This window comes from Camelus dromedarius, chromosome 8 (assembly GCF_036321535.1).
Source record: "Camelus dromedarius isolate mCamDro1 chromosome 8, mCamDro1.pat, whole genome shotgun sequence".
NCBI lineage: Eukaryota > Metazoa > Chordata > Mammalia > Artiodactyla > Camelidae > Camelus > Camelus dromedarius.
Window position 1 is genome coordinate 19,992,885 of NC_087443.1, and position 18,446 is coordinate 20,011,330.

The 18,446-nt window shown below is 49.1% G+C and overlaps 1 protein-coding gene across 6 annotated transcripts in view; it reads right to left on the reverse strand.

Moving 5' to 3' along the window:
* WDFY4 (WDFY family member 4) overlaps positions 1–18,446 on the reverse strand; it is a 267,352-nt gene that overhangs the window by 133,909 nt on the left and 114,997 nt on the right. For all 6 annotated transcript variants that reach the window (XM_064487947.1, XM_064487946.1, XM_031460981.2 and 3 more), the window contains exons 26-34: positions 16,751–16,912; positions 16,072–16,166; positions 14,211–14,310; positions 12,071–12,276; positions 11,155–11,324; positions 8,906–9,031; positions 3,793–3,957; positions 900–1,103; positions 139–253 (exon numbers count right to left, since the gene is read on the reverse strand). In XM_064487947.1, the coding sequence (XP_064344017.1) occupies positions 139–253; positions 900–1,103; positions 3,793–3,957; positions 8,906–9,031; positions 11,155–11,324; positions 12,071–12,276; positions 14,211–14,310; positions 16,072–16,166; positions 16,751–16,912 (1,343 nt within the window). The remainder of the gene's footprint in view (positions 1–138; positions 254–899; positions 1,104–3,792; positions 3,958–8,905; positions 9,032–11,154; positions 11,325–12,070; positions 12,277–14,210; positions 14,311–16,071; positions 16,167–16,750; positions 16,913–18,446) is intronic.

Consider the following 18,446-nt stretch of genomic DNA (forward strand, 5'->3'; position numbering starts at 1 on the left):
CCAAGGTTCCTAAAGCAGCCTACCGTCCTGCAGCCCGGTCTTGCTCTAGGGCCCTGGGGCCAGCAGACTCGTGGCTTTCCTGCTCAGCTGTCAGCTGATTTGTGTCAGTAACAGTGAGGAGCAAGCAGCCCCGCTCACCTCTGAGCATCGGTGTGTGGCCTCCACTCACCACGTGGAATATTTCCATGGCGGAAAGCAGGACCTCAGACTGGAAGTCTTGCTTCTGTTGGCTGGTGGCATTGTCTGGACAAGCCTGGAAGCAAACCCTGGACTAAGATTGCAGCCACATGGCCATCAGGTCCACTCAGGGCCAACCGGGTGCCCCTATTGGGCAGTATGTTAATACTGTGGCAGCTGGAGTGTGGGCTGCCAACAGCTCCCAACTGCCTCTTCTCTGGGGCATGGCCCTCTGCTGACCAAGTTGCCTCATCCACCTCCCCAGGGCAAGGTGGCAAGGGGTGGGGGGTCCACAGCCAGGGACCACCTGGCAGGTACCTCAAGGTGGGGCTGACTCTGGGATGGGACCGGGCTACTGCCGAGACCATTTCCTCCCTCGTCCTCCTCCTCCTCATCCCTTCTCTGCTTTCCTGCCCCAGTAAACCACTTCCACAAAATCCCTGCCTCAGGCTCTGCTTCCAGTAGACCTGGCTAAGACCTGCCCTCGTTCATAAATTCACTTGCTGCTGGGTGAGCTCCCTGCTCCACCCGGTCCTGCAGTTCCCTCCCACCAATCTCTGCAGTCCCAGAAGGTGTTCCTGACCACCAGCCAGCTGGCCTGGGTGAGCTCTCACAAGGGGTCAGCCCTCGGGTCTCCCTGGGCATACCCGCCCTCGTGGTGCCCAGGCCCTCCCAGCCCCTCTCCCACAGCCCACAGCTCAGTAACACCCTTTCCAACCCACCTCCAGGAGCACCTCCAGTGGCAGCCACTGCTTAGGGTTGGGAGCCATGAGCAACAGCTCCTTCAAGAGCAGCTGCATGAACTCCCTCAGCTGCTTCCGCGAGGGATGTGACTCGGCAGGAGCCTGGAGACCCTCGGCGGCGCTGTCTCCTTCAGCTGCAGCCCCGGGACTGGGGGCGTTCTGGGCAGACTCAGTCACAGCCCCCTCAAAGACAAGAGAACCCCAGCGTGAGCAGCCTGCCCGGCCTCAAAGCGCTTTCACGGCCACCTCTGAGGTGCGCACGGTGGGATCACCATCAAACCCACTGACGTGTAAGGAACCTGAGGCTCCGAGGAGGAAGGAAGTTCTCCCGGGGTCCCAGGGCTCCTCACCACACCAGATCCTGCTGTGGTCTCCGAACCCGAGACAGTGGGAGTGGTGGAAGGAAGCTGGGCGCAGAGCAAGGGAGACCTGTAGTCTCAGCGAGGAAGCCCAGGATGTGTCCTGGGCAAGGCGTTACCCTCCTCAGAGCCACAGTCCCCATCAGTCAAGCAGTAATGATGAAAAGGCTCTCACAAAGACGCAACAAGGGAACAGTGCACGTGGCAATGCCTGGCCCCGGTGTACCATCAGGAAAGCACGTCCCACCTTCCTGTGGAGCCTGCCAGGCTCTGCTGACGTTGACAGACAGGACCCTCAGGTGAAAAGAGAAATAGGGCTTCAGCCAGCCCTGGGGTCCCAGCCCTGCAGCACCTTGGCCTTCACTGTCTCAGTTCACATTTATTAAAATACTGGGAGATAGACGAGGTGGGGTCATCAGCCCGGTACGTCCAGGAGGACACGGAGATGCTGGGAGGCTGAATGACATGCCCAAGGACACAGGGCCAGGGTCTCCTGACTCCCAGCCCATGGACTTTTCACACGTTCATCTGTCGGCACCTCCCTTCACTCATTCATAAAATTAATGCAGCCATTCTTAATTAAGCCATAAAATGAATTTAACGGCACCTAGGGCAGTGGTGACTGCATTAATTAGCTCCATGCAGCCTTGACTGGAAAGATGCCACATAAAATCACAGCAAATCAAAGTCTTCTGGTCACCAGCCTTCTGCATGAAGAGGGTCTGTCATGTTTTCTGTGCAAACAAAGGCCTTTTGGAGCGGACCTGGAGCTGAAATGGGAAGAGGAGCCCTGGGGATATGAGCTCTAGAAGTGGGGGCGGGCTCACCCACAACAGGCTGGGAGGTGACTTTGGGCCAGGCCCTCCCTCGGGCAGGAACTACTGAGCACGCGGAGGAAGAGCCCTGGGTCAGAGTGCGCTCTGTGGCTGCCGGTGCGCAGCCGGCTGGAATCCTGACTCAGCAGATGGAGGGTCTGGCCTGTGGGTGCAGGGGCTGACGTGGGGATCTGGGCTGAGAATGTCAGGCTATCGACTTCGAAGCCCTGGCCCTCTCTGGGTGGGGGGAGTGGTGAGGGCCAGCCTGTAGGACTGTCCTTCCTCCCTGCCTGGCCCGGGGCACCTGTGTGCGGGGTCCCATCCCCCATCCCTTCCAGTGCTGCCTGCAGTGCCTTCCTTTGCTCTTTATTGATTCTTTTTTACTTCCTTTTCTACTATGTTGCTTTAGTTGCTATTAGCCCATCAAATCATTTCCTCTTTTTGCAAATCTTCTAGTCATTTTATTAAAACTAATTACTCTTAAATTTTATTTGGCCATTTAATTTTATTTTAAACGCACTGATGGAAAGGACATGGGCTTTGGGGTGAGAGAGTGAGGTTTAAATCTTGGCTCTGTCACTCACTAATCACGTAAGCTGTGGTGTGTTTCATCCCCTCACCATTTTGTAGGATGGGTCTTACAGCCCCACTGAACCAGGAGGAAACTGGTCAGTTTCACCTCCCCGAATCTCACTTTCCACTTTAACACCGCCTGCATCGGGTGCCCGTGAGGGTGTGTGAAGCCCCAGGTCAGGACCATTGCAGGTGTTCAGTAGATGGAGGCTGTCAGCATGAACGCACTGCTAGAAAAGATTAGCTTACAGAGCATGTCCATTCACTCACTTCGTCTATTAGCAAACAATTATGGAGTAAACACTACCTGCGTGCACTGTGCCTGGCATGACTTCTAAACCCTCTACTTACCAACTGTGCCTCGTATGTTCCTTTGGCTACTGGTTTGCAGCCAGGTGTGGCTAACTCACTTTACCAGGCTGGGTCTCAGCTCCTACTCCACCAGCATGGGGTGATGGGCAGGCTTGTGCCCCTCCTCCTCCTACACCTGCCCTTCACCGGTCCCCGCCTGCTCCTCTCAACTCCCAGATGCTCTCAGCACAGAGTCCCCTGGACCTGCTGGCACTGGCTCTTGGTCTCAAACTCACTCACCTCTCTTCCCATAGCACCTCACTCTCATCTCTCTACCCCCACAGTCAGACCTCGTCCTCAAGACCCAGTCGGTCCCTTTGCCCTCCCAGCTGGGCCTCTGCAAACCCTCCGATGGCCGCAAACAGGAAGGGTCCTGAGAAGACAGGACGCTGTTGCAGTTCCGCCCCTCCCCTGCAGGGGGCGCCGGCAATGAGCTTCCTGGGATCGACTGTGTTGTTTTGCGTTATCAGCGTGTGGGTATTCCACATAAAACTGGACTCCATCTACCATCAAATTTCTCATTACTGAGATTCCTAACAACTCAAAAAGTTACTGAATCGCAAGCTGAAAATGTCCTGAAGCTGCATCTTTGCCAAGAGAAGGAAAATCACCCAAGTTTTTTGCTTAAGGTTTCAGCCAAGTTGCCTTAAAGTGTATTTTAATTTGCAGGTGGTGGGGCAGGGGTGGGGATAGGGAGGAATTATGCCCTTCGCCCTTGAGGGACAGTGCCGCTCAACCCTGGCTCTCATGGGGCGGGGAAGAGGCATGTCCTACCTTAGGGGCTCCCAAGGGGAAGGCGACTGCGGCCAGGGTCTGGAGGAACTCCGGGGCACGCCAGGCCGGATCCTGGGGGTAGGTGCTGTGCACGAGGCCGAGGAACTGCAGCACGCTGGCCGGGAAGGTTCGTTCCCACGCGCCGTCTCCAGAACCTGTCGAGGGCTGAGGGCACACTTGGTGAGAGGTGGTGAGTGGGTGCGTGACTGGGGGGCTGCACAGGAGGACCTAAAATCTAGGCAAAAGACCTCCTTTCTGAGACTCTCAACAAGACACCTCATTGTAAGACACTGAAAACTGTGGATTAGCAGGGATACTGGTCATCACCTGGGGCAGGGTTCAAGGGCTTCACACAGATTCCTCTTCTCACCTCACGACAACCCCCTGAGGTAGGTTTTACATGTATCTCTATTTTACAGATGGGAAGACAAAGGTACAGAGAGGCTGAGTAGCTTGTTAATGTTCACCCAGCAGGCAAGGGGCAGAGCCGGGAACTGAACCCAGGCAACCTGGCTGTTAAGTCTGTCTTCTCCATGCTTTCTATGTGGTAAGACATGGCTTCTGTGTACAAGAAACTTGCCAATTAGGGTTGACCCCAGCCTTCACTGGCTCCATGCTAACACCCCCAGCTCTAGCCCCTGCCCTGGCTGATACATGGATAAATCCTGTCCGAGGCTGCCAGGGCTCAAAGAGCCCCCTCCCCACCAGTCAGGGGTCTGGAATGGATCGTGTGGCACTGAGGTGATATCCAGTGCCCTGAGGGGACCTGGGCACCTGTCTGCCCCACACAATAACCTTGTCTTGGCCACCTGGCACAGTCTCCATCCTGGCTGCACCCTAGTGCCCTGCTGGAGCCCAGCTCCCCTGACCAGCTGTGTCCTGTCACTGATCCCAACCCCAGTGTATCCAGCTGCTGCCTGAGGTCCTTCTCTGTTCTGGATAGCCAGCCTGGAACTTGAAAATTGACCAAGCTTAATATCAGGGTCACTCCCTACCTAGCCACGCCAACAACCAGACTGAGTGACCCTCAGCCTACTCTTGTGGGTGTTCCAGGCAGACGTCGGGTCTTCCGTTGGCCAGTTACTCAGCCCCAGTCCCACCCACTCACAGCTTCCTCATTTCCCCACCAGCCTTGAGTCCTAGCCCCACGTACATGAGTTAGGATGTCCCGATAACCAAGTAAATACCAAATGCCTAGAACTGAGCCTCATTCTAGAAAACTCAATCCTGATTGAAAAAAGAAAGGGGACAACTAAAGAGAGGTTTAAGACCTCTTTCCCAAGATCCTGTGGGTTTGGTTTCAGCTGAGCAGGCAGGCAGAGGGAAACTGCTCCTGGAGTTACCTGCATCTGCCATCTCCACTGAGTTCTTACAGCACAATATTAGATTTAGAGGAAGTACCAGAGGTCGGAGTTCAGAGACCTTTTCCTGGAGTTAGTCTGCCGCTTACTAACAGTACAGCTTTGTATCACTTTCTTAATCCCCTTACACATCCAGTCCCAACTCTGCAAGACAAAGATTGTACTGTGACCTATTTCATAAGGTCATGAGAATTAAATGAGACTTTTTAGTGCTTCAGGCTTATTTTCACAGTGAGGAGCACAGGGCAAAAATAGAGGAAGTTGGGAGACAAAGTCAGATACAGAGGACTTGGACTTTTGGAAGAAGGATTTGAATTTGATGCACTGAACAACAGGCACCCCCTGAAGGCCCTTAGGCGAGGCAGTGCCCTGGGATGAAATGCTAACATTGGGCACACATGCCTCCACCGTGCCCTCGCTCTGTGACCCTGCCTGAGTGGGTTAACCTCCACGGCTTCAGTGTCTACATTTGCACGAGGGAGATAATTCTGTCTTTTCCAAAGGATAGCTGCACGCAATAAAATGGCTAACATCTACAAGATCAATAATGCTAAACACTGACAAGGCCTTGGAATGACTAGAACCTTCGCAGACTAAGAGCTGGTGAGTGTAAACTGGCACTTCACTTTGGAGAACTATTCCACAGTATCTGCTAAAACAAGTCACGTGTACAGCTGGTGACCCACAATTTCACTCCTGGGTATATTTCCAACAGAAAGGATTATGTATGTCCACCAAGAGATACATGTAACAGCTTTATTCATAACCCAGGATGGATAAACAGTGATCCATTATCACAATAAAATACTACTGAACAATAAAAAAAGAATGAATTTCCAAGTGAATCCCACAAACCTAAAGATGAGTGAAAGACGCCAAACGCAAAGGAGTACATGCTGTCTGATTCTACTTGATATCAAGTTCAAGAACAGGCAAATGAATCTGTGGTTACCACGAGGCAGGGAAGTAACAGCAAACAAAGTAAGGTTCCAAGCAAAAAATAAAATATAATAAACTGAGAAAGATATGTTAGCATTATTCACTACAATTACATCCCCGACCTTTCTCTCTTATCTTTCTGGATTTTGCCTTTTGTGTTTTGATGCTTTTCTATCATATTTGGTAAATGATGCCTTCATGGCAAATAGCTTCAATGAACCAAAATAATCTTCCAGTGACTTTGCTTTTGTTACATGTTTGTTAGATCCCAGTAGGTTGGGTCCTGTTTTCTGACCCAGTTTAAGGGTCACATCTGTAGTACACGAGTTACCATTTTATGTTTGTTATTAAAATGTAAATGTTTGGCCTGATTTTTTTACTTCTCTCTGCATACTGTGTATTTTCTTTATTTTAAATGCTTTTGTGTTATTCCTTTGGTTTGCTCTTTCTAAATAACATTAATTGATTAGAAAGGTAACAAACTCCTTATGCTGCAAATGGAAAATATGCCTTTTTTTCAGGCGTCCCCAGATTAATTGCACATTAGGGCTACAATGGAACCATGAATAAGTTTCCCAAAGTAGGAAAGCATAAACATATGTTCTGCTAGGACAAAACTGAACTGGAAGGGGTAACAGCAATTTAAATTAAAAAAGTCCCACCACAGAGACACTGAAAACTATGAGTCAAGAAGGTCTTTAAAACTTCAATCACAGAAACCCTAGAAACCAACAAAAAGTGAAGATGACGTCAAATATCAAAATCTTAAAACAACTCCCCCGCAAAAACAGGAGAATGATAACATATATCGAAAGTTGGTTCTTTAAATAAATCCACAAGTCCTCAGCTCCTTAAGTAAGGACAGGTGAGGTAAAGAGAGAGCACGCATTTACAAATTAAGGATAAGAAGGAAATAATGACACAGAAAATTAAATGAATTAAAAGAGACCATTTGGGCAAACTGAACAAGTAGGAAGAAGTTCTAAAAATACCAATTACCTAAACTAGGTCAAGGAGACATTTAAAAGCCTAAGCAGGGCAATAATGGAAAAATTCAGGCCCCAGAATTTTCATAGGAGCAATTTAAACAATACAAGAATAATGAATTTAGCATCTTCTTGAATAAAAAGAAAAAAGCCCTTTTTTCAATAAAGCTAGCATAATAGTGATACCAAAGCCTGACAGCATATAAAAAAGAGAACACTACAAGCTAATATCACTTACAAATATGAGTGAAAATCAGAAATAAAATATTTACATGGAGACTAAGGAAGTATGCTAAAAGAACAATAACAAAATGGCAAGGTGAGATCTTTGCAAGAATGCAAGGAAATCTATTAATATAATTCATTATAGGGAACTGGTTAAAAGGAAAAAGCATATGACCATCTAATTATATGCTCAAAGAGTATTTAATAAAAATTAAGTACATTACTGTTTTTAAAAAGAGCAAAGAGCTTGATCTGGTTTTTTTTTTCCTTTTCCTACTCAACACACGCACGGCAAAGTTGGCAAAAGGTGAAACAGGCAATTCAGAGTAAAATAAATAGAGATGGTTAACACGCATGTGAAAATGCTATTGACGTCAGTAACAATAAATGCAAAAGAAGTCAACTATGAAATCACCATCAGTTTGGCCTTGTCATCGAGGCTGGGAGGACTGGGCCAAGCACATCTCTACGAGACGGTGAAATGTAAGTGAGAAGGGGAAACGTGTATATATAATGTCTGATGCAACCTTCCTGAGAAATAAAATGCAAGAAGTACACTTTGCCTGGCGATCCCACATCCCAGAATTTATATGAAGGGGGACATCAAACTGGAGAATAGAGACGTCTACTCAAGAAAGTTCATAATGAACTTTTTGTAACAACGAACATTCTGAGATACAACACAAATTTCTATCTACAAATAATGAATCCCAACAACATGTTGAGATTTAAAAAAAAAAAAAGGCAGAAGGAATCTGCAGTCTGATCCTCCAAGGATATGGTAAAATTTTAGACAGGTGTCTGGAAGGATACGCCACTAAAGTTCACAGTGGATCTCTGGATGGGTGTGTTTTGGGTGATTTTTACTGTCTACTTTTTTTTTCTTGTTTAAATGTTAGGTAATCATGCAATTAGGGTTTCCCCACACATACGAAACCTCCAGCTTCCCTTAGAGTCTGCAGAATGAAGTCAGAATTCTTCAGCCTCTCATGCAAGTTCTTGTGACCTGGCTTACGGTTACTCCTGTTCACAGACCACATGCCCTTCACTCCCTCGCATTTGCCTCCACATCTGAAACCTCTCTACCCACCCTCAGGGTGGGCCTTGAAGGCCTGAATCAAAGGCTCTCCATGTCACATCTGTAGCTGGTGGGCATCTGTCTTCTCCAAGACAGGTCTCCACCTCATGGGTCACCCAATTGAGAGGCCCACTGTCCTGGCAGAGGTGAGCTCCTTGAGAGGAGAGACCCCCTTTCCCCTCTATAGGGCCCCTGAAGCTCCTGACTTAAAGGGCTTGCTCCCAAATGTTCCCTTTGACTGAAGACATTAAATCTCCCAGTGAAGAAAGTCAAGCATTTAAACAAATGGGAAGTAGATGTTTCTGGCAAAAGCACGTAAACTCCAGTGGGCACAAATAGACAGGGTTTCCCATTGTGCACCTAAATTATTACTAGGAACCCAACCTGCCTCTTCCATCAAGACTTCTGAATAACACCTCCTAATTATCAGCATTACTGGAAGCTGCCGGGAAAGGTCAAGGTTGACTTCCCGAGACCGTCTTCCCATCAGAGCCTCCTCTCAGCACGTGGGGAGCGGGTCTCACCTGGCTCATGGTGGCTTTCAGCATCTCCAGGAGCAGCAGGGCACCTTCCATGCACAGCCCGGCCCGGAGGACCTCTTCCTTGTGGTGCTTATGCAAGAGCCATTGCAGCATGGCGTCCAGGCTGTCCTGAAAGAGGGGGCCAGGACTGTAAAGAGACCTGTGGCTATGTGCCAAGAGGACCAGCTCTCCAGCCAGCACATCGTGTTTCCCAGGGGGCCCCGGTGGGAAAGGAAAAACCAACCAACCACACGGCAGCAGCCCAGGCGGCTGGCCTGTTCGGGGAATTTCAGCCCCCTGATGGCGCACCGGGGAAAGCGACACCTCAGAGAGGGTGCTCACCAGCAACTGGCGTCAAGTTCAGTTCTCTTAGTTCTTCTTGGTCTGACATCACAAATATTCAAGGTCCCAATCAACTTTAATGAATTCTTGTGAGTGTGATGGCAGAAAACATACAACAAATGCCAAGGCTTTGGGGCAAGTGCAGAGCACAGCAGACAGAGCACAGGGTTGATGAGCTGGGTGACCTGACTTTGCCTCTTTAAAAGCTGTGCTTATGCAACCTTTTCAGCCTCTTGGCAGTTCAGTTTCCTTCTCTGAAATGAAAATTACATTATCTACCCCATGGGGTTGTTGTAAATATCAAACGATATAAAACATGTAAAAACATCTATCATGGGTCCTGACATTCAGCAAATGTTTGTTTCCTGCAATACGTTCTTAGAAAAATAAAAATACAGGGTTTCTATGAATTCGGGACAGCATATTAAGAACTTTATTTTGAAGTGTGATCTGTAATACTATTGGCATATGTCGACTGAACTAGGTCAAATATAAGGATGTGCAAGAGGTGAATTTTCTAGCCTTGTATTTGCAAAGCCATGACCCTCCATCCATGTCGACTCAGTGAAGTTCAACTCAACTCAATCAAGACCAAGAAGCAATTTCTGAGTCTATTTGTCAGGTGCCCTGGAAGATGAGTAAGAGTTGAGGTCTGTTCTTGAAGGGCTCAGTATCTCAGGAGAGAGGCAAATGTAAAATGTAAACATGCTGGTGTCACATAAGGCATAAAAGGAATGCTTCTTGCTGTCTAGGGGTCTAAGCAGGAGGTGGCATCTGAGCTGAGAATGGAGGGAAGACACCTCTCCAAGCAGGTGATGGTGGGAGAAAGGGCTGACAGGGCAGGCAGGCACAAGGCTGCTGGTCTTATTGGGGAGGTGACTCAGGAGGACCACAGAACAAAAAGGCCAGCGAGAGAGGAAGTTAGGCTGGGAGACAAGTCAGACACCCAAACAGGAAGGGCCTTGATGCTGGCCGGGGAGTCTGAACCTGATCCACAGGAATGGGAGCCAATGAAGCCTTGGATTTGGTGCAAGTCAGTGAGTTAGTGAGTGAGAGGCTGGTGAGAAGGTGTGTAACGTGAGTGTAGACTCCTCTTTGGAGAAATGTGGCCAAGGAAGGACAGAAGTGTGACAAACAGGACAGCAGCTGGTCAAGAGTGTGAGTCAAGGGGACAGCTTCTGGTTGTAGGTGGGACATAATTTACCATGCCTATAGTCTCTGAGGAAAGAGTCAGTAAAAAAGATGCTGAAAACACAAAAGAAGGGATAATAGAGAAGGGCGGTCACTGAGGAAAGGAAGCGAAGGACACCAGACTAGCCCAGAAAAGCTGCCCTTTGCAAGCAACAGTGGAGAGAAGGTGATCAAGAGGGTCATGGCATGTACATGTCGTGGGGGGGTTCCTGAGGTAATGAACCCTTCATGGGGGCCTCCACTCCCATCATGAGGTAAGTCATCTGAGCAAAGGGTGCCTGGGAGCCAGAAGACTCAGGGCTCACACTGGAGTGCAGGGGACTAGCAGGGGCGTGACTGAGGCAAAGGGACATGTTTCTTCGGAGGCATAAGCTGAGGCCCTACCTCAGTGGTGGCAGCCATTCGCCTCTCCACATTGCCCCCACAGTCATGTGATCTCTCCAGCTGTGCCCAGAAGGAGAGAGAGACTCACAACTGGGATTGATCGATCAAAACGGAGCCCCGCTGGGAGGGACGATGGGAGGCTGAGGCTGAGGAAGCCAAGGGTATCTGCAGAGCTAGTCAGGGGAGTGGGGCTGCCAGGGCAGGAAGTGGGTCAGGACTGAAGTTGGAAGACACAGAGAGGGGAAGAGGGAGGGGAGTCTTAGGGAACCGCCTTGGTCACGTGGAACCAGAAAACCAAGAGTGTCGCCCCATCCCAGGGCGACCCGAGAACTTACTTTGGGCCTGTCCACCAGCTCCGTAAGAGGCGTCTGTAGGAAGAAGGTGGACACGACGAGGTAGACTTCCGGGATGTGAACGTGGTGGGCCAGAGAGTCGCTCAAGACTCGGAAGCCAGGAAGCAGGCAGGGGCTCTGGTCGGGCACGGGAGGGTGGCTCTGCAGGCTCTCTGTTGATGCGGGAGGTGCCCAACAGCCACTGAGAACAATTGCCCTCGCTTCCAGTCGAGGACTCCCTGCCACCCGCCCATCCCATAGAAGCGCCTGATGGAAATACACGTCATACACACAGGAGCACAAGAAAGTGCTCAACAGGAGTTCCTTTCCCTGCTCCTGACATGCCCATTCATTCATTCATTCATTCAAAAACAGACGCTAATTTAGTGCCTACCTCCTTAGAGGTGACCAGACCTCTTTGTATTAGACAATAAGAACATAGCATTTTGACAAAATATACAGAACCCCGGGCCTTCATCAGCTACTTACAATGCAACAGGAGGGACAGACATGAAGGAATTAAATACCCAAATAAATCTATGCTTGTGAATTGTGGTAAGAACTATAAAGAAAAGAGAGTATAACAGAGGTGTCCTAACCCAGACGGGGCCCTCCTCTCCTGGAGGAAGGGGCCTTAAGGAAGACCTCACATCAGGAGAGATGTGCTGCTGTCAAGGGCTGGGGAGGCACCTCAGGAGGAGGGAAGAGCCAAGGAGACTCTGAGGAATGGGAAGAAACCCCAGCATCTGAAGAGCAGTGAGGCCACGGGGAGATCCTGAAAAGGAAGTCAGAGGGGACTGGGGCCGATCGGGGGTCAGGGTCAAGGTGATCCTACTGCACGGGGCTGAGCCGGCCCCAAGCAGGCCTCACTCACCGACCACAGGTGGTACCCGCCTCCCAGAGACGGCCACACGCTCACCCATCATGATGTCCACGCCCTCGGAGCTGCGCTCCACCCAGCACCCGGCAGGCAGGCCGTCTTTAAATCGCGCGCGGAGGGAGGGGCTTGACAAAAAGTGCAGCAGCAGCTTCAGCCCCAGCACCACCGAGCTGGGGTGCAGGTGGGCCTGCACGAACAGCAGGAACCAGTCAGGCCCCAGGTTCAGAAACATCTCTTCCTTTGTTCTGCATGGGGGAGAGGGGTCAATAAAATGCTATCAATTATCTCTCAGTCCACAAGCAAGTGACATGTCGGAAACACGGGAATAATGTCCAGCCTCACTAGTCACCTAGAAAAGTCAAGTTCAGGTTAACATCCAGATATCCCTTAGCAAAGTACACACTCCATTTTAAAAGACTGGTAAAATAAAATGCTGGCAAGGTTGCTGTGAAATACATGGAATTTGTCTGTTAATGGCTGGAGTGTAAGTGGGCCAAAACTCTTCAAAGCAATTGGAAACTCTGTATCAATAGATGTAAAAATATGCAGGCTTTTGACAGCCCTACTCACTAACATTCATACTTACACAGCGTCTGACTAACCACCCATCTAATTACATCAATGTAGCCATATAAAACACACAACGATTACTTAACTCCCTTTTTAAATAACTGGTCAAAACTAATCTAAATGGAACAGTCCAGTATGTATGCATCTTTATTGGTTTAGACAAAAAAAAATACACGTTTAACTGTCACTTTCAAAAATGAGTTTTAAAATGATGAGTCTAAAGAATACAGACTTGCTGGAGAGAAACGAGGGAAGGGAGCTGTGCAGCCCATCCTCAGGGGCAATGGTTCAGCAAATGACTCAGCCTCCTGAGAGTCAGGGAAGGATTCACCTTTGTTGGGCATTGTTCTCAGCACCAGCTGCCAGACTCAGCATAGTGAGGGTGTGGCCACTGGAACTAGGAGTCAAGAAACTGCCCTCCTTTCTAGCCATGCCCCCGCTTATTAATTGGATGACTTTGGCAGAGTTCTTGATACGCTCTGGCCATTTTCCTTCATTATGATGATGATGGTGGTGGTGATGGTGACGGTGATGATGATGATGGTAGCAGTGGTGGTGATGGTGATAATCAGCAGTTAGCTTATGGAATATTGAGAGCACCCCAGGCACCATGCTCAGGGCTATCCACATGTTAATTTCCATCTATGGCAGATACCATTTTTATCCTCATATAGATGAGTAGAAGAGAGGCATGGGGGCTTAGGTAATCCCCCAAGATCCCTGAGGGCAGAGCTGGGATTTGAACCCTGGAAGTCTAGTTGTCAGACCCCAGATGCCTAAACAGTATACTACATTTCTTTTCAAAAAGTCAAAAAGGAAGATGCCTTCCTTCCTCATCCCCAAGGCATCTTCCAGTTCTACGATGCCTTGATTCTAGAAATATAAAGACTTTATAAGTAAAAGTATCTGCAAGGCTGTTTTACTGAGGGGTAACTCCCCACCCCAATTCCTCCCTGCCCCAAACACACGTACACACTGAAATGTCAACTCAGTGAGAGTAAGGACCCACTTGCTCTGAGAGAGGAACAGTGTCTGGCACACAGTAGGTACTCAACAAAGAGTTGTTGAATTCATGACTCCAGAGCTGAGATAAAGCAGGCAGGCACTCTGAGAGAGTTAATGGAACTTTATGATTACACATTGTTTTGAAAGTTAATTGAAGGCAGACAACTCCTTTTTCCAGCTTGGGGAAGTAACTAACAGTAAACAGCAGAAGAGTTTGGCAAGTCTTTTCCTTGATAGATGTTATTCGGGCTAACAATTTCTCCATTCTATCGCCTGCCAAGTACAGGACATCAAAATCAGTAATTATCACAACTGCCAAAACAATAACAATTACACTATAGCAATGGTGACGGAAAGAGTTTATTGTAATTATACCAAATCTGTTTCCAGTTACTCATGCCCGTTTAACATTTGCATCAGAATATCTTAGGGCAAGGTCTGCTTTATTGGGTGGAGAGAATATAATTTTCTTTCTGCCTAGTGCAGAAAACACACTGCAGAAAACCAACTCAGAGATGCTAAACTTTTCATTAAGAAAAGGCTTTCATACTGCACCCTGTATGAGGCAGCCTCATGCCAAATCACTCTTTCTGGAGCTACTCACTCAGAGGACAGATGAAGTTGGGAAGAAGAGATTACACTGAGCAGCATCTCCAGCAACTGGTTTCTGAGCCAGATTGTCTTTCCAGATGTTTGGCTTCCAGCTACAAAAAAAAAAAAAAAAAAGAAAAAGAAAAAAAAAAGAAAGAAAGAAAGAAAATTCAGATTTGAGAGAAAACGGATGTAAAGAGACATAATATTTGCTGCAGTAGGCAATCGTATCCACCAAATGCTTCATTCTCCCAGGAATTGGGGCATGGCTGGGACTCGAAATTTTGGCGTTCAATTCTAGATTTCCATGCAATGATTAAAAAGAATTTCAGGCAATGTTCCTAAAGTCCCTTTAACTGGAGATGTTTTTGATGCTCTCCTTTTCCCCATGAAAAAAAAAAATCCTGAAAATGGTAAGGTCAAATTTCTCTTCGAGTAGAAGAATGTCTTAAATTATCACAGGCTGCAACATTCCCCGAGCACCTACTATGTGCTGGGCATTATGGGAGGCACTGGGGGCAGAGTGGTGATGATTATGGTGCGTGATCTGGGTTCCTGCTCTCAATTTGTTTCTAGGCTAGGCCTCTGACATGTCTATGTTTGCACTGCAGTTTGAATTGTAGCAAGAGGTATGCAGATCCATTGGAAGAAGAAACTTTACGTCTGAAGTTTATTCTAACCCAGAAGGACATGTAAATACTGTCTTAATAGAAGATGTTTAGTTAGATAAAAGTTTCACAGTAGAGTCCCTATGAGAAGGAGGACTGACTAAATAGTACACTGTTAGCCCATTATCCATTCATTCATTCCCTTGGTTGGCCAATTATTTTATCACCAATTCAGGGCACGCCCACCATGCTGTAGAGATATGACTGATGAGGGAGCTTGGAGAAGTGGAGTCAGACTCCCCTCTATTTGGATTCCAGCCCTATTTCTCATTAAGTTCCTAATCTCTCTGAGCCTCGGTTTTCAGATCCGCAAAATGGGAAGAGTAATTCCTACTTTTCAGGCTTGATCTAAGGATAAAAGATATTTTATCTAGATTGAGTAAGATGATCCAAGAGAATCTTCAGTGATAAGAATGTTCTCTATCTGCCCTGTCCAGTAAAGGCAGTAACCACTGGCCTCACATGGTTATCAGGCACTTGGGACACGGCTAGTGTGTCTGAGGAATTTAACTTTTAATTGTAGTTAATTTCAATTAATTAAAATTAAAATTTAAATGGCCGTATGTGGCTAGAGGCTCCCATCTTGGACAGCGCAGACCCGAAGGGCCGAGGACAACGCAATCAGTAGTTAACTGTCCCCTTCACACCTGCCCTAGCAGAGGGAACGCAGAACATGATGTAGCTGCTGTCCTGCGTCTGGTTGGGGAGAGAGACTCAAAGGAACAAACCACAGACCTCCGCATGAGGGTAAGCACAGGGGCTCTAGAAGCACAGAGGAGGACTCTTAACTCAGCTTGTGGGGCTGAGACTGGCTAGTGAGTGTGGTGGTGGGGGGGGCTGCTCAGGGAACAGCATGGACAGATGGCAGACCATCATACGTTAGGACGTGGAAGTGCTTCAGAGTGTTGAAACTGGGGCTCCTCAAGGGAGCAGGGCAGGGGAGAGCCACCCGGGAAGGGAGGTGGGGGCTGGGGCATGAAGGCTCCCACCTGCTGGTCTACAAGGAACCGGGTGTCATCCTGGAGGCCTTGGGGCCCATTCTAGGTTGTGAGGGAAGAACATACGGTTTGATTCTATTTGAAACCCTAATCATATAGCTCTCCCTCCTCCTTTCATGCAAAATGGTCCCAGCGCCTGTGCCTCTCAGGGCTGTTGTGGAGGTCGTCCTGCTGCCTTCAGACTGGCAGCTGGGAAAGGTCTCCTCACCGGGCAGGGAGGGGTCTGGGGCTCCGTCCACGCAGATCGGCCTCTCGCTCACTGATGAAGAAGGCTTGAGGGTGTACACAACAAACAGCCCGATCCTGAAGGCAGAGAGAGAAGGATGCGCTCAACGGGGCCCAGGCTGTGTCTGCTGAACACACGTGAAGGCTTTCTGCACAGACCCACCCCAAGGCGGCTTCAGGGGAGGGTTTGAGGGGAACCATGTTATTCTGTGATCAATGTGGTATTTCCAGAGCCTTGTAAAGTCTGTCAGGATTCATCAGAGCAGCTAACTCTGGCTCTGCCAGCTCAACAGAACAGTGATGCAGACAGAAAAGGTGACACGTCATGCCAGCGGAGACCGTTCTTTGGGAAATCTGCAAGAGGTGGGCATGCTGGGTCACTGGCTGGTGAGGATGGCCATGCTCGCGGAATTTCTTGTGTTCTTGGCACAGTAGGTGTGTCCGAGCACCAGGGAGCAGTGGACACATAGCCCTGCTGGGGAGTCCAGTGGACCCACCCCTTTCTTCAACTCTTGGCCCTGAGCAGAGAAACTCCTAGAATGTTCCAAAGAAAGAGAACCTGCTACTGTGTTGAGTGTAGTCAGGAGAGAGCTGGGGGTTACATTCCTTCATTAAACTGCCCGAAGGGTCTGCCCTTCCTGCCCGGGGAGCTGGCGCAGTACCTGAGCAAGTCCTGGAGGCTGAAGTGGCCCCGCAGCTGACGGCCTAGGATGGCAATGATGGTGGGCATCTTGGAGGGGGTGAGGCCCGGCTCATTGAAGAGGAAGACGAGCTTGGGAATAAGCCGTGTCTGGTGAGCAACTTCAGCATTCCGGGGTCCGTCCCTGGTGAGCCCGGGAGAGAGGCAGTAAAAGCTTTTACTGGAATGAACCAAATTCGCTGTGTTTCTGCTAAAAAGGTTTCAAAGACTGGGCTTGCTCCGTGGCCCTCTGACTCCACCGCTCTCTTGTTAGCTCATCAAAATGCAGTCAGACACCCATCAAAGAAGTGTCTGCCCAGTGCCAGCATCGCTCGGGGATGAGCCCCTGTGCCCTTCCACCCCCAGAAACTGCCTTCAAAGACAAGCCCCGGTTATTGACTTTTAAATTCCAAGCCTCGGGGAAAACTAATGCCGGGTCTCGGAAAACACAGAACAAAGAGAGCAGACTGGAGTGTGACCACGGAGCACTTCCCAACAGCCGGGAGCGCGCCCTCGGCGAGCCTGTCTGGGCTTGCGCTCTTCCTGCCCGCCCCAAACCGCAAAGTGGATGAACACGCCGCCGGAGTCAGAGGGGAGAGAGACAGAATTCAAGCCTCCACACCCCCTCCTTAGGATAATCGCACATCCACTTTCCAGTAAATCCTACCCCCCACCAAGAAAACAGCCCCCAGGGTGAGTGTCCGTCTCCTAGAAAATAACAGGTACGGAAAGAAAGTGGAAAAGTCGGGAAGAAAATAAAGGTGGAGGAGAGTGAATCTGGGTGAGTGGCTCCTGCTTGAACAGTCTTTTCAGGAGTGGTGTGTTCAATTCTGCCCAGCTCCACATCCCTGATATACAACGGAGGCAGAACCAGCCCAGTTCTGTGTGTGACTTGCATTCACAGGCTCAGTGGGAAAAATGTGCGTGCATCACCTGTAAATCCCCACCATCTTGTGCTCTTTCTTATCCCTGAGCAGCCCACTTTTCTGTGTTCCTCCTCCACAGGACTGTGTCTTATCCTTCTCTGAACTCCCAGCACTAAGAACTAGTGTGAAACGGAGTGAGTTTATAATAGTTGGTCAATTATGAGTGGCTGAATGAAAATATGGTTGCAGCACCAAGGTATTAATGATTTCTAGAATGGCTGACTGGTGAGGAGGCAGGTGGAGGTGGGTGTGAACAGCCCAGCGTGCAAGGAAGGAGGTGGGTTGATAGGCTGGCTTCCTTGCCTTCCTTCTGGTCACAGCCCCTGGTTTTCTTTGGGAACTACCTCTTTCTAACCGCCCTGCACCCACTCCAGAGGGCAAGTCATGCTCCTGGCCTGGCCACCTGACCCAAGATGGCCCCATGGTACTCCATCCTATTGCTAGGAGTATTGCGTGAAAAAGAAGCCCTCTCTTCTGACTGCGTTGAGCAGAGGACGTGCTCTGAGAGCTCTAAGAGCAGGGGAGCAAGTGGAGACGAAATCAGGGGCAGATCTCAGATAAAGGAGTGTGAGCACCACCTAGACAACATGTGAAGACCTGCCTCACTCAGTTGTGTGAGCCAAGAAGTGCCCTCTCTCTCCACCTTCCTTTCTCCCCTCCTTTTTCCTTCCTTTTCCCCTCCCTTTCTTCCTTCCTTAAGTTGGTTTCAGTTGTCTTTCTGCCACTTGCTATCAAAAGAGCCCTAATTCAAAA